General features: G+C 38.5%; 1 protein-coding gene across 1 annotated transcript in view; it reads right to left on the reverse strand.

Annotated features, from left to right (window-relative positions):
• CFAP47 (cilia and flagella associated protein 47) overlaps window positions 1-6,104 on the reverse strand; it is a 509,799-nt gene extending 503,695 nt beyond the window's left edge. The window contains 4 exon segments of the mRNA XM_060137366.1: window positions 1,599-1,714; window positions 5,386-5,510; window positions 5,512-5,538; window positions 6,087-6,104. Of these exon segments, the coding sequence (XP_059993349.1) occupies window positions 1,599-1,714; window positions 5,386-5,510; window positions 5,512-5,538; window positions 6,087-6,104 (286 nt within the window).
• Between the last annotated feature and the right edge of the window lie 9,511 nt (window positions 6,105-15,615).

Consider the following 15,615-nt stretch of genomic DNA (forward strand, 5'->3'; position numbering starts at 1 on the left):
TCATTGATAACAATTTGTTTCAGTTAGTAAGGTAAGAGTAATTAACATTTCATAATACTCAATTATAATTTACCAATATAGTATTAACTACAAATACTATGCACACACAAAATATTAATACAATACTAAAAGTCAATGTGGATTACTTCTCCTAAAATGTAGGGACTCAGGTCCACACATATACTTTTATTAAGTAAAATAATATTAAATATTCAATTAAAATTATGTATTTTTTACTTATAGAGAGTTTTTATAAGTAATAAAACTGTACAATTTGGTGAGATTTTAGAATAAAGAGAGGATATGATCAAAACTTTAAAGGTTTTGGAATGGACAACAGTTAAGAGAGATTTTGGAAAGTAAAAGAATACAAATAAAATTCTCTCAATTACATATCACTGCTCTATAACCAGACAGTCTAAAGGACCATACAGCCCATAGTCAATCACCATAAGAGAGTTCATCCTTAACACTGGAGTCAGCCCACAAATGAGCCTAATATTCCACAGTCTGACAGGCATCAGAAATTCAGCCATTTAAAAACCAAAGCATGGAAAGTGAAATGAATAACATTCAGTGAGGAACAACTATCAGTTTTATTTGTTCACATCCCAGAAGAAATCAGTAAAGTGAGAGACTGCCTTTGTCTTAATAATTCCCACTGCTCATTCAAGCAACCCCAAAGAACATCCTCACTTACTGTAAAACGGGTTTGGATTTAAGACCTGTTTTATGTATCCAACAAGCAGTCTCAGAGAGAAATGCCCTTCCTGTCTGGAGTTAGTCCTCTTCTCAGCTTGGGGAAAATGTGAGTCTTATCATCCCAGATGCTGATCATCCAATCAAGTGAATGAAAGGATAAGTGATTTTATGCCTACAGTATATCATCAATGAAGAGTGTGCATACACACATGCATGTGCACACACACACACAGGCACACTTATGCCTTTATGGAAACTCTTAGGTCACAGTAAGAATGTCTAGAAATAATCCAGTATGGAGAAGAGAGAAGCACTTTTCCTTTCAACAAAATGTTAGTAAGAGCCTTCTAGGGATCATCATGTGAATTCAAAGTTGAATATGATCGAGAAGAAGAACAAATATTTACTGAGTGCTTGTGATAAGTCAAGTACCATATTACAAACTTAAGTACATACATAATTAACCACAGTATATTTTATTAGCCAGTTTATAAATGAGGAATCTGAAGTTCAATGTCCTTAAAGATACTTGCCCCAGATCACACAGCTAGTAAGGCACTGTGTCCTGATTCTATCTCTGGAAAGCTCTAAGGACTATGTCACTTCCACGACACCACCTTGCCTTCTATCCTCAGGGAGATCATCAGTCATCTGAGAGTCAGATTGTATTAATAAGAATCATAAGGATGTAGCTTCATCTTTCCTGATATTACCTATCAGTCTTTTACAGTCATGCTACTTAAGGACCTTCAGTTTTGAGCCTTTTCAAATAACATAATTCTTCTGGAGGGGTAGGGTGAATCAGAGAATCCATTAATTGCAGAAGGTATATATTTCAAACAGTACCAATTTTCTTCCAAAAGTCTAAGTTAATTTATATGACAGAAAGTATTTACCTGGTACTCTGCCATGGTTAATGATATTAATCTCTTTACAATATACTTTACTATTGGCAACCAATGTCCCAAAATTAACTTCTGACTCAATTTCCAGTTGACAGGATAGAATCAACCTAGAAGAGGAGAAAAGAGGATGATATGATGAATTTTTTTTTCTTTTTTTTTTCTTTTTTTTTTTTACGGTATGCGGGCCTCTCACTGTTGTGGCCTCTCCCATTGTGGAGCACAGGCTCCGGACGCGCAGGCTCAGCGGCCATGGCTCACGGGCCCAGCCGCTCCGCGGCATGTGGGATCTTCCCAGACCGGGGCACGAACCCGTGTCCCCTGCATCGGCAGGCGGACTCTCAACCACTGCCCCACCAGGGAAGCCCCATATGATGAATTTTAACAACTATGACCTCATGGTCAAATCCACAGGGGGACATATATAGATATTTTTACCTTAACTCCTAAAAAGATATTTCAGTTTCCTTATAGGTCTGCTGGTGGCACATCTGTCAGTAAAACAAACTGTAAAATAAAGACACGAAAAAAAGATAATGAGACACATTTTAAATAAAGAAATCAGACTTTATGCATAAGTACATGGTATGTCTTCCCAAGTACTCACCTTGAGAGGTTACCCACACATCTCAATATTTTTGTAGCTCAAAATATATTTGGAACTCTGTTTTGGAATCTCCTACTAAGCCTATAATACATTCTTTTGCCCCCCCCCGACCCCAAAAGGGTGCAAGTTATCTGAACAAAGTAAACTAGTTTGGATGGTCCAAATCTGATGAAATAAAAGGAGCTATGATACTATAAAATATCACTTGGGGACTAAAACAAGGCCTAAGAACAAAAGGATACAATTGATTTTCCATGTGTGTCGCCAATTTAAAGGACTCACTGTAGCGTATCTGTAGCATATGTTTTCATAAGCATTTAAAAAATCCATTCTAATCCTAAATACACATCTCATAATGATATATATATACATATATATTATATCTGGATAATAATTTATTGTTTATAAAGCACCATTAAGTATATTATCCTGTTTGATATTAACAAATTTCCTGAAAGGTAGGTAAATATTACGGCTCCTAGGTTACAGATGAAAAGCCAAAGACTTAAAAAGCTTAAATGATTTATCTAAGGAATTATCTGGATATAACGTTGGGGAACTTAAACTTGAATCCATTTTGTTAGACTTCAAATACATTACCTTAGAAACCTAACAACGATAACAACAGCATCAGTAATAAATATAGTAATAACTAACCTTTATTGAGTCCTAAGATTATGTGCCAGACACATGAATTAAGTTAATTTACTCCACTTAGGATACAACCTCCAAAGCATAAATGCATACATACATACAATCATATATACATACAAACACACTAAAATTCATAAATAAAAATACCTGAACAAAACATTTACAAATACTGCCTATACATTGGTGGTCTGGGCCTTCTTTCTGGGATCTGTGTTTATATGTGTTTGTGTATTACTGGATAGGTACAGACATTCCAGAGATCAGCCAGGAATGTCCTACCTATGCTGCATAGTCTAAGAAATACCCATGTTCTTCTCATAGAGATTGTAATTTTGTGACAGGAAAAGATCAATGACCTTGTACATCTCCTTACAATATATTTATATGTGTATACATAATTGCATTAATAGTTTACAGGATCTAAAAGAGGAACCAGTTACACAAACAATATAAGATGTGAAGCTGAACGTTTTTTCAAACTTTTTCTCTAGCTAGATGTGGAAAAGTATCTTAAGAAGAATTTCTTAAGAATCTTCACACATACACACACATATACATGTACATACATGCATACACATATATATGGTTTAACCTTAGCAGTAAGGGTGTGGTAAAATGGCAATATATAACAGTTTCTCTGCCTTTCCTACTGGTTTCTCTTCTCCTTGTATAAAAAACATTTTCTGGCCCCATATGCACCACAACACGTCAAGACAGTTGACCTCTGAGGACAATAAAGTATCTAGCCACCTATCAGAAGAAGTGCCTCTTGACTCCAAATGCCTTCTGCAAGATGAGTTACCAGTTGAACCCTGACTAAGGATCAGAGTTGAAGGAAATTCTGGAGAGGGGAATGACCAACACACTCATGCCAAGTACCAGTGGTCTCCAAACTCGGGGATGCTCTGATAGCTAAATAAATACCTTCCAATGATGCAAAGGAGTAGCTTATTCCTTTCCTAACATGTGTCAGCTGTTTGATTCCTATGCAGAATGGGATGTTGTGAGAAAGCAGAACTTCTCAACAACACTGAGAACCCAAATAATTGCACATCTAAATTTAGTTTATGAAAATTAAAAAATGCAAGGGAAATTATAAAAAGACATATCTAATACCAATATTAATATTAAATATTAATATTCTAATATTAATTCTGCTGGTGCCGGATAAACAGAGACAAAAGAATAACACCTATGGAATCATATTTTGCTGGGGAAAAGAAGGATCATGCATGTATGTATGTGAAAAAAAAAACAAAAATTTTAACAGCAGCTCTAACGGGTAATTTTATAATGAACAGAACTATACTTATTTCAATATAAAATGAAAAGCACAATGTCCTGGTCAAATAAATTATTTGTATTAAAAAAAATTATTTGTATTAAAGTGAATCTGCAAACCAGTTACTTAGTTCTGTATTATATTCATTATATCAGTCCATATTTTTCAGCCAATCTCAAAAAAACACCATTTTGATTTTTTGAAGCCAAACATCTGCATTATTTAAAATTCTGTGAAGTAAATATGACAATAATTTAAAATTAAATTAAAATGTGAATATGGGTTCACAATAATTCATTTAGGAATATATCCATCATAAAAACAGAAAGTAGAAGGGTGGTTACCAGAGGCTGGAGGGTAGGAGAATTGGAGAGATACTGTTTAAGGGTACAAACTGGGAACTAGTAGATAAATAAGTCCCAGAGAGCTAACATACAGCATAGTGATCATAGGCAACAAAAATGTATTATAAACTTCAAAGCTGCTAACAGACTAGATCTTAATTGTTCCCACCACAGGAAAGAAATGATGACTATGTAATGTGATACTGGTGTTAGCCAACCCTATGGTAGTAATATATTGCAATATATAAATGTATCACATCAACATGTACACCTTCAACTTACACAATGTTATATGTCAACTGTATTTCAATTAAAAAAAAATAACATAGGATGAGAAGGAACAATCATTGAAGAGGTGTAGTAGCAAGGAAATCAAGAGAATAAAGTGGCCCACAAAGGCAGTAATGGTTAATTGTGTCTAATGCTTCTGAGAAATGGAGTAAGATAAAGGCAAAGGAGGTACCAACAGACTGGCAATATGCAAGAGCTACTTCACTGGAAAGCTGGGGAAAACAGCCCCTCTGGAGTTTGCTGGAGTGAGAATGGAAAGTAAGATTGTAGAGACAGCAAAAATAGCATTCTTTAATAAATCTTGCTTTCAAAAGGTACAGAAAATATGGTGGAAATAAAATAGGGTGCGAGTTCAAGGGGAAAAAAAGAAAACATGCAATTGTTGGACATTTTTTAATGATTTTAATAAAGAAATAATGGAAAACTAGTCTTCCATTTGTTTTGAACAGTACAATTTGCTAAAAATTTGTTCTTTAAGTTCAGTTGTAAGGAAACTGTAGATACAAAAAGCCCTATTAGTCATAGAAAATACAAAATATTACTATGACCCTTAATGTTTGAAGAGTACTCAAAATATTAGCATGAAATATGAAGAACACATACCCAATTAGAGGGATCTCTACTGTTTTATTTCCTACTGAAATAAGAAGTTGGTCAAAAGTGTCTTCATTCTTATTAGGATGATATTCCACCATAGCTGTCGTCTGAAGGCCAGAAGCAAGTGCTTTAATCCAGATTGGTCAAAATCAGTTTAAACTTCAGTGGGAGGAAAAAAAAATCAAATTATACATCTTAAGTCCTAATAAGAAAATAGTATGAGCAACTGTAGTTAGGAGTATACATTATTTCAAGAGATGTATCAAGACATAGGCAATATTCCTGCCCTAAAGGCAAAGACTTAATGACCATATCTATACCTATCAGATTCTAGATGCTTCAGATATGCTTTTAATGGTACACAAACTGAAACTGAAAATGCAGTCAGTCAAGAAATATGTAAATGCTTGTGGGCTCCTTTAGAAGTATGAGGTACTAGAATACAGAAAAAAAGGGAAGAGCAATCTAATGAAAATGTTACTCAGTCTAAATACATACACAATATAAACATGCACACATACATACAATCATAAATACATACATCATTTTATATACTTTCTGCATAAGGACTTGGACTTCATAACTTGGAGGAAATATAAAAAAGGAATAGACCAATGAGGAAAAAGAACTTTTGTTCTTGAAAAACATTTGCTAGACTCCAGGAAAAATCTGAAGGGGGAAGAGAAGAACTGCTTTGTGTTGAGTACGTCTGGTAGGTAAAGCATTCGATGTCTATTAGCTCACTTAATACACTTCTACAGCCCTGTAAGACCGATATTAAGGCTCCCAGTGTAGAGATGAGAAACTGGGACCTGTAGGTGCAATTAATACCTAAGGTCACTGTGTCAGTGAGGACTCAAAACACACATCTGTCTGACTCTAAAACTAAGCTCTTTCCCCACAACTAGAAAGAATCTCCTGAGTATATAATCTCTTTAAAGAAGCAGACTATATACCCCTTGAAAATTAAATAATGTAAGCCAGGGACTAATCAAGTGTCATATGAGTGATGCAGACATAAGTATCATGAAAATCCATGAGAGAACATGATTACTGTGGGCTAAGAAGGAGTACACTCAACCCAGGCTTAGAGGATGGATGTAAAAGGTAGAGAAGAAGCAAGAAAGGTGCTCCCTATGGAGGCGGGAATATCTCAGGCACACGCAGAGAAAAGAATAAGCAAAATAATCTCTCAGCAGGCAGTTAATAAGCTAGCCTTGCTGGGCAAAGAGCTTCCATGAGTAACAATGGAGGTCAAGTTGAAATTAATTATTCAGGGCTTTTAATGTCAGACTGAGTCTAAGCAGGGCTTTCCAGCAATGAGAGCTACAGAGAACTGGAGTGATGTGTTGATACCCCTGGTCTGAAAGCATCATACTTCCAGCAAACAATGATTCTGACATCTCATAACTACCACAGCCCAAATCTCAACCCCCATCCATCACCAAACAGTAAGAAAACAAGGGATAGATTATTCCCCACATAGGTCTTTGGGTGCTGGAAGTCCACATAACAGGTTTGACCGTCTTCCTTTAAATAAGAAGGGCAACTAGTACTTCAGCAGCATGTGCCCAAACCACAAGTTTCTCAGCACTCTGAGTGGTCTGCAAAGGTGTGTAAGGCACCACCCCTTCTCTTAGGAGCTTATGAACTGACCATTGAGGTGAAAGTAACAGTTACCAGAAGCCATCTGGATTCAAGTCCAAGCTATAATGAATGTCTGTAAATGCAATTAGTATCCAGTAGGGGAGAAATAATTTGGAGATAATATAAGAGAAGACTTGTTTCAGAAAATGAGAACTCACTTTGACCCTAAAAGATGGGTGGGATTTGGAAGGCGGTGATTCTTGTAGGAGGAAGGAATGAAAACATGGGTCAAAAGAAAAGGAAGTCTGAGCCATGGGGGTAAGAGGACGATTACAAGTAAGACTGGCCTGACAGAACCAAAGACCACACAAGTCAGCAAAACACTGAAGATAAAGACTGTGTCTTAATTTTCTAACAGCAACCCACAGTAGGTGGCATTAGCACTGCATATGGCACATAGTGGGTACTCAATACATAGGCAAGGCAGGATCTTGGAAAACGGGGTGGAAAACAAGCACTGCTGTGTGTTAAGAGAATCATTTCCTAAATAATTACAATAGTGATGATGACAATGCCCTTTACGTAGCACCCTGTTTTTATTTTTTCTTTCTTCCTCCAAGACAGTTAATATACTTTTTGCTAATCTATCCCTTCCCTAATTCCCTTTATGCCTGTGAAGGACCAGGAGTGCATATCATGATCTTGCAACAGATATTTAACTCATGGCCTTGGCCTCTAACTAGTAACCTGTCCGGCCATTCTCTTGCCGATGTCAAGACCTGTGGTCTAAATAAAAACCACAGTAAAACTAATTATATTATTTTTCTTCTGACTGCATAAAAACCACCCATACAAGTGCCTCCTGGACATCCATAAACTAGTGTTTGCCCACATCTGGGATTTGCTTCCAGCCTGAGTTTTAAAAGAAAATATTTTCTGATACACATTCAATTGTTCAATAAATATGTAGTGAGTTAATGAAATAATAAACTTTTCCCCGAATTTTACAGTGTTTGGAGTAATCAGGTACTTCTTGATTTAAAGAGTAGTTAATAGTCCCTGTGATGTACACTTTTATTACAAAATAAACACATCACTATTGTTAAAACATGTACACACAAAAATCAATAAAGAATGATTCCGGGGGGACCTTGAAGATGGCGGAAGAGTAAGACGCGGAGATCACCCTCCTCCCCACAGATACACCAGAAATACATCTACACGTGGAACAACTCCTACAGAACACCTACTGAAGGCTGGCAGAAGACCTCAGACCTCCCAAAAGGCAAGAAACTCCCCACGTACCTGGGTAGGGCAAAAGAAAAAAAAAAAAGAAAAAACAGAGACAAAAGAATAGGGACGGCACCTGCACCAGTGGGAGGGAGCTGTGAAAGAGGAAAAGTTTCCACACACTAGGAAGCCCCTTCGCAGGCGGAGACTGCGGGAGGCGGAGGGGGGAGCTTCGAAGCCGCGGAGGAGTGCACAGCAACGGGTGCGGAGGGAAAAGCGGGGACATTCCCGCACAGAGGATCGGTGCCGACCGGCACTCACCAGACCGAGAGGCTTGTCTGCTCACCCGCCGGGGCGGGCGGGGCTGCGAGCTGAGGCTCTGAGGCTCGGGTTTCGGTTTCGGACGGAGCGCAGGGAGAGGACTGGGGTTGGCGCCTTGAACATAGCCTGAAGGGGTTAGTGCACCACGGCGAGCCGGGAGGGAGTCCGGGGAAAAGTCTGCACCTGCCGAAGAGGCAAGAGACTTTTTCTTCCCTCTTTGTTTCCCGGTGCGTGAGGAGAGGGGTTTAAGAATGCTGCTTAAAGGAACTCCAGAGACGGGCACGAGCCGCGGCTAAAAGCGCGTACCCCAGAGACGGGCGGGAGACGCTAAGGCTGCTGCTGCCGCCACCAAGGGGCCTGTGTGCGAGCACAGGTCACTCTCCACACCCCTCTTCCGCGGAGCCTGTGCAGCCCGCCACTGCCAGGTTCCCGGGATCCAGGGACAACTTCCCAGAGAGAACGCACGGCGGGCCTCAGGCTGGTGCAAAGTCACGCTGGACTTTGCCGCCGCAGGCCCGCCACGCACTCCGTGCCCCTCCCTCCCCGCCGGCCTGAGTGCGTCAGAGCCCCCGAATCAGCGGCTCCTTTAACCCCGTCCTGTCTGAGCAAAAAACAGACGCCCTCCAGCAACCTACACGCAGAGGCAGGGCCAAATCCAAACCTGAGCCCCTGTGAGCTGTGAGAACAAAGAAGAGAAAGGGAAATCTCTCCCAGCAGCCTCAGAAGCAGCGGATTAAAGCTCCACAATCAACTTGATATACCCTGCATCTGTGGAATACCTGAATACACAACCAATCATCCCAAATTAAGGAAGTGGACTTCAGAAGCAAGATCTATGATTTTTTTTCCCTTTTCCTCTTTGTGTGAATGTGTATGTGTATGCTTCTGTGTGAGATCTTGTCTGTATAGTCTTGCTTCCACCATTTGTCCTAGGGTTCTATCCGTCCATGGTTTTTTAAAAAATTTTTTTTCTTAATAATCAATTTTAATTTTAATAACGTTATTATACTTTACCTTCGTTCTTTCTTTCTTTCTTTCCTTCCTTCCTTCCCTCCTTTAGACAACGAATCATCCCAAATTGAGGAGGTGGTCTCTGACAGCAAGATTTATGATTTTTCCCCCTTTACCTCTTTTAGTAAGGGTGTATGTGTATGCTTCTGTGTAAGATTTTGTCTGTATAGCTTTGCTTCCAACATTTGTCCTAAGGTTCTATCTGTCCTTTTTTTTTTCTAAATAAGAATTTTTTAATTCAATAACTTTATTATACTTTATTTTATTTTTACTGTATCTTCTTTCTTTTTTCCTTCTTTCCCTCCTTCCTTCCTTCCTCCCTCCCTCCTTTCTTTCCTTCTTGCCTTCTTTGCTTCTTTCTTTCTTCCTTCCTTCCTTCCTACCTTCCTTCCCTCCTTTCCTTCTTTCTTTCCTCATACTTCTACTAATTCCCTCTACTTTTTCTCCCTTTTATTCTGAGCCGTATGGATGAAAGACTCTTGGTGCTCCAGCCAGGAGTCAGGGCTCTGCCTCTGAGGTAGGAGAGCAAACTTCAGGACACTGGTCAACAAGAGACCTCCCAGCTCCACATAATATCAAACGGCGAAAATCTCCCAGAGACCTCCATCTTAACACCAGCACCCAGCTTCACTCAACGACCAGCAAGCCACAGTGCTGGACAACCTATGCCAAACAACTAGCAAAACAGGAACACAACCCCACCCATTAGCAGACAGGCTGCCTAAAATCATAATAAGGCCAGAGACACCCCAAAACACACCACCAGACGTGAACCTGCCCACTAGAGAGACAAGATCCAGCCTCATCCACCACAATACAGGCACTACTTCCCTCCACCAGGAAGCCTACACAACCCACTGAACCAACCTTAGCCACTGCAGATAGACATCAAAAACAGCGGGAACTACGAACTTGCAGTCTGCAAAAAGGAGACCCCAAACACAGTAAGATAAGCAAAATGAGAAGACAGAAAAACACACAGCACATAAAGGAGCAAGATAAAAATGCACCAGACCTAACAAATGAAGAGGAAATAGCCAGTCTACCTGAAAAAGAATTCAGAATAATGATAGTAAGGATGATCCGAAATCTTGGAAACAGAATGGACAAAATGCAAGAAACAGTCAACAAGGACCTAGAAAAAATAAAGATGAAACAAGCAACAATGAACAACACAATAAATGAAATTAAAAGTACTCTAGATGGGATCAATAGCAGAATAACTGAGGCAGAAGAACGGATAAGTGACCTGGAAGATAAAATAGTGGAAATAACTACTGCAGAGCAGAATAAAGAAAAAAGAATGAAAAGAACTCAGGACAGTCTCAGAGACCTCTCAGACAACATTAAACGCACCAACATTCGAATTATAGGGGTTCCAGAAGAAGAAGAGAAAAAGAATGGGACGGAGAAAATATTTGAAGAGATTATAGTTGAAAACTTCCCTAATATGGGAAAGGAAATAGTTAATCAAGTCCAGGAAGCACAGAGAGTCCCATACAGGATAAATCCAAGGAGAAATACGCCAAGACACATATTAATCAAACTGTCAAAAATTAAATACAAAGAAAGCATATTAAAAGCAGCAAGGGAAAAACAACAAATAACACATAAGGGAATCCCCATAAGGTTAACAGCTGATCTCTCAGCAGAAACCCTACAAGCCAGAAGGGAGTGGCAGGACATACTGAAAGTGATGAAGGAGAAAAACCTGCAGCCAAGACTACTCTACCCAGCAAGGATCTCATTCAGATTTGATGGAGAAATCAAAACCTTTACAGACAAGCAAAAGCTGAGAGAGTTCAGCACCACCAAACCAGCTTTACAACAAATGCTAAGGGATCTTCTCTAGGCAAGAAACACAAGAGAAGGAAAAGACCTACAATAACGAACCCAAAACAATTTAGAAAATGGGAATAGGAACATACATATCGATAATTACCTTAAATGTAACTGGACTAAATGCTCCCACCAAAAGACACAGATTAGCTGAATGGATACAAAAACAAGACCCTTATATATGCTGTCTACAAGAGACCCACTTCAGACCTAGAGACACATACAGACTGAAAGTAAGGGGATGGAAAAAGATATTCCATGCAAATGGAAACCAAAAGAAAGCTGGAGTAGCAATTCTCATATCAGACAAAACAGACTTTAAAATAAGGACTATTAAAAGAGACAAAGAAGGACACTACATAATGATCAAGGGATCGATCCAAGAAGAAGATATAACAATTGTAAATATTTATGCACCCAACATAGGAGCACCTCAATACATAAGGCAAATACTAACAGCCATAAAGGGGAAATTGACAGTAACACATTCATAGTAGGGGACTTAAACACCCCACTTTCACCCATGGACAGATCATCCAAAATGAAAATAAATAAGGAAACACAAGCTTTAAATGATACATTAAACAAGATGGACTTAATTGATATTTATAGGACATTCCATCCAAAAACAACAGAATACACATTTTTCTCAAGTGCTCATGGAACATTCTCCAGGATAGATCATATCTTGGGTCACAAATCAAGCCTTGGTAAATTTAAGAAAACTGAAATTGTATCAAGTATCTTTTCTGACCACAATGCCATGGGACTAGATATCAATTACAGGAAAAGATCTGTAAAAAATACAAACACATGGAGGCTAAACAATACACTACTTAATAATGAAGTGATCACTGAAGAAATCAAAGAGGAAATCAAAAAATACCTAGAAACAAATGACAATGGAGACACAACGACCCAAAACCTATGGGATGCAGCAAAAGCAGTTCTAAGGAGGAAGTTTATAGCAATACAAGCCCACCTTAAGAGGCAGGAAACATCTCGAATAAACAAACTAACCTTGCACCTCAAGCAATTGGAGAAAGAAGAACAAAAAAACCCCAAAGCTAGCAGAAGGAAAGAAATCATAAAAATCAGATCAGAAATAAATGAAAAAGAAATGAAGGAAACAATAGCAAAGATCAATAAAACTAAAAGCTGGTTCTTTGAGAAGATAAACAAAATAGATAAACCACTAGCCAGACGCATCAAGAAAAAAAGGGAGAAGACTCAAATCAATAGAATTAGAAATGAAAAAGGAGAAGTAACAACTGACACTGCAGAAATAAAAAAGATCATAAGAGATTACTACAAGCAACTCTATGCCAATAAAATGGACAATCTGGAAGAAATGGACAAATTCTTAGAAATGCACAACCTGCCAAGACTGAATCAGGAAGAAATAGAAAATATGAACAGACCAATCACAAGCACTGAAATTGAAAGTGTGATTAAAAATCTTCCAACAAACAAAAGCCCAGGACCAGATGGCTTCACAGGCGAATTCTATCAAACATTTAGAGAAGAGCTAACACCTATCCTTCTCAAACTCTTCCAAAATATAGCAGAGGGAGGAACACTCCCAAACTCATTCTACGAGGCCACCATCACCTTGATACCAAAACCAGACAAGGATGTCACAAAGAAAGAAAACTACAGGCCAATATCACTGATGAACATAGATGCAAAAATCCTCAACAAAAGACTAGCAAACAGAATCCAACAGCACATTAAAAGGATCATACACCATGATCAAGGGGGGTTTATTCAAGGAATGCAAGGATTCTGCAATATACGCAAATCAATCAATGTGATAAACCATATTAACAAATTGAAGGAGAAAAACCATATGATCATCTCAATAGATGCAGAGAAAGCTTTTGACAAAATTCAAGACCCATTTATGATAAAAACCCTGCAGAAAGTAGGCATAGAGGGAACTTTCCTCAACATAATAAAGGCCATATATGACAAGCCCACAGCAAACATCATCCTCCATGGTGAAAAACTGAAAGCATTTTCACTAAGATCAGGAAGAAGACAAGGTTGCCCACTCTCACCACTCTTATTCAACATAGTTTTGGAAGTTTTAGCCACAGCAATCAGAGAAGAAAAGGAAATAAAAGGAATCCAAATCGGAAAAGAAGTAAAGCTGTCACTGTGTGCAGATGACATGATCCTATACATAGAGAATCCTAAAGATGCTACCAGAAAACTACTAGAGCTAATCAATGAATTTGGTAAAGTTGCAGGATACAAAATTAATGCACAGAAATCTCTGGCATTCCTATATACTAATGATGAAAAATCTGAAAGTGAAATCAAGAAAACACTCCCATTTACCATTGCAACAAAAAGAATAAAATATCTAGGAATAAAGCTACCTAAGGAGACAAAAGACCTGTGTGCAGAAAATCATAAGACACTGATGAAAGAAATTAAAGATGTTACAAATAGATGGAGAGATATACCATGTTCTTGGATTGGAAGAATCAACATTGTGAAAATGACTCTACTACCCAAAGCAATCTATAGATTCAATGCAATCCCTATCAAACTACCACTGGCATTTTTCACAGAACTAGAACAAAAAACTTCACAATTTGTATGGAAACACAAAAGACCCCGAATAGCCAAAGCAATCTTGAGAACGAAAAACGGAGCTGGAGGAATCAGGCTCCCTGACTTCAGACTATACTACAAAGCTACAGTTATCAAGACGGTATGGTACTGGCACAAAAACAGAAAGATAGATCAATGGAACAGGATAGAAAGCCCAGACATAAACCCACGCACATATGGACACCTTATCTTTGATAAAGGTGGCAGGAATGTACAGTGGAGAAAGGACAGCCTCTTCAATAAGTGGTGCTGGGAAAACTGGACAGGTACATGTAAAAGTATGAGATTAGATCACTCCCTAACACCATACACAAAAATAAGCTCAAAATGGATTAAAGACCTAAATGTAAGGCCAGAAACTATCAAACTCTTAGAGGAAAACATAGGCAGAACACTCTATGACATAAATCACAGCAAGATCCTTTCTGACCCACCTCCTAGAGTAATGGAAATAAAAACAAAAATAAACAAATGGGACCTAATGAAACTTCAAGGCTTTTGCACAGAAAAGGAAACCATAAACAAGACCAGAAGACAACCCTCAGAATGGGAGAAAATATTTGCAAATGAAGCAACCGACAAAGGATTAATCTCCAAAATTTACAAGCAGCTCATGCAGCTCAATAACAAGAAAACAAACAACCCAATCCAAAAATGGGCAGAAGACCTAAACAGACATTTCTCCAAAGAAGATATACAGACTGGCACAAACACATGAAAGAATGCTCAACATCATTAATCATTAGAGAAATGCAAATCAAAACTACAATGAGATATCATCTCACACCAGTCAGAATGGCCATCATCAAAAAATCTAGAAACAATAAATGCTGGAGAGGGTGTGGAGAAAAGGGAACACTCTTGCACTGCTGGTGGGAATGTGAATTGGTTCAGCCACTATGGAGAACAGTATGGAGGTTCCTTAAAAAACTACAAATAGAACTACCATATGACCCAGCAATCCCACTACTGGGCATATACCTTGAGAACACCAAAATTCAAAAAGAGTCATGTACCAAAATGTTCATTGCAGCTCTATTTACAATAGCCCGGAGATGGAAACAACCTAAGTGCCCATCATCGGATGAATGGATAAAGAAGATGTGGCACATATATACAATGGAATATTACTGAGCCATAAAAAGAAACAAAATTGATCTATTTGTAATGAGGTGGATAGACCTAGAGTCTGTCATACAGAGTGAAGTAAGTCAGAAAGAAAAAGACAAATACCGTATGCTAACACATATATATGGAATTTAAGAAAAAAAAAATGTCATGAAGAACCTAGGTGTAAGGCAGGAATAAAGATGCAGACCTCCTAGAGAACGGACTTGAGGTTATGGGGAGGAGGAAGGGTGAGCTGTGACAGGGCGAGAGAGAGTCATGGACATATACACACTAAGAAACGTAGTAAGGTAGGTAGCTAGTGGGAAGCAGCCGCATGGCACAGTGATATTGGCTTGGTGCTTTGTGACAGCCTGGAGGGGTGGGTGGGAGGGAGGGAGACGCAAGAGGGAAAACATATGGGAACATATGTTTATGTATGACTGATTCACTTTGTTATAAAGCAGAAACTAACACACCATTGTAAAGCAATTATACCCAAATAAAGATGTTAAAAAA

This window comes from Lagenorhynchus albirostris, chromosome X, assembly GCF_949774975.1.
Source record: "Lagenorhynchus albirostris chromosome X, mLagAlb1.1, whole genome shotgun sequence".
NCBI classification, from domain to species: Eukaryota; Metazoa; Chordata; class Mammalia; order Artiodactyla; family Delphinidae; genus Lagenorhynchus; species Lagenorhynchus albirostris.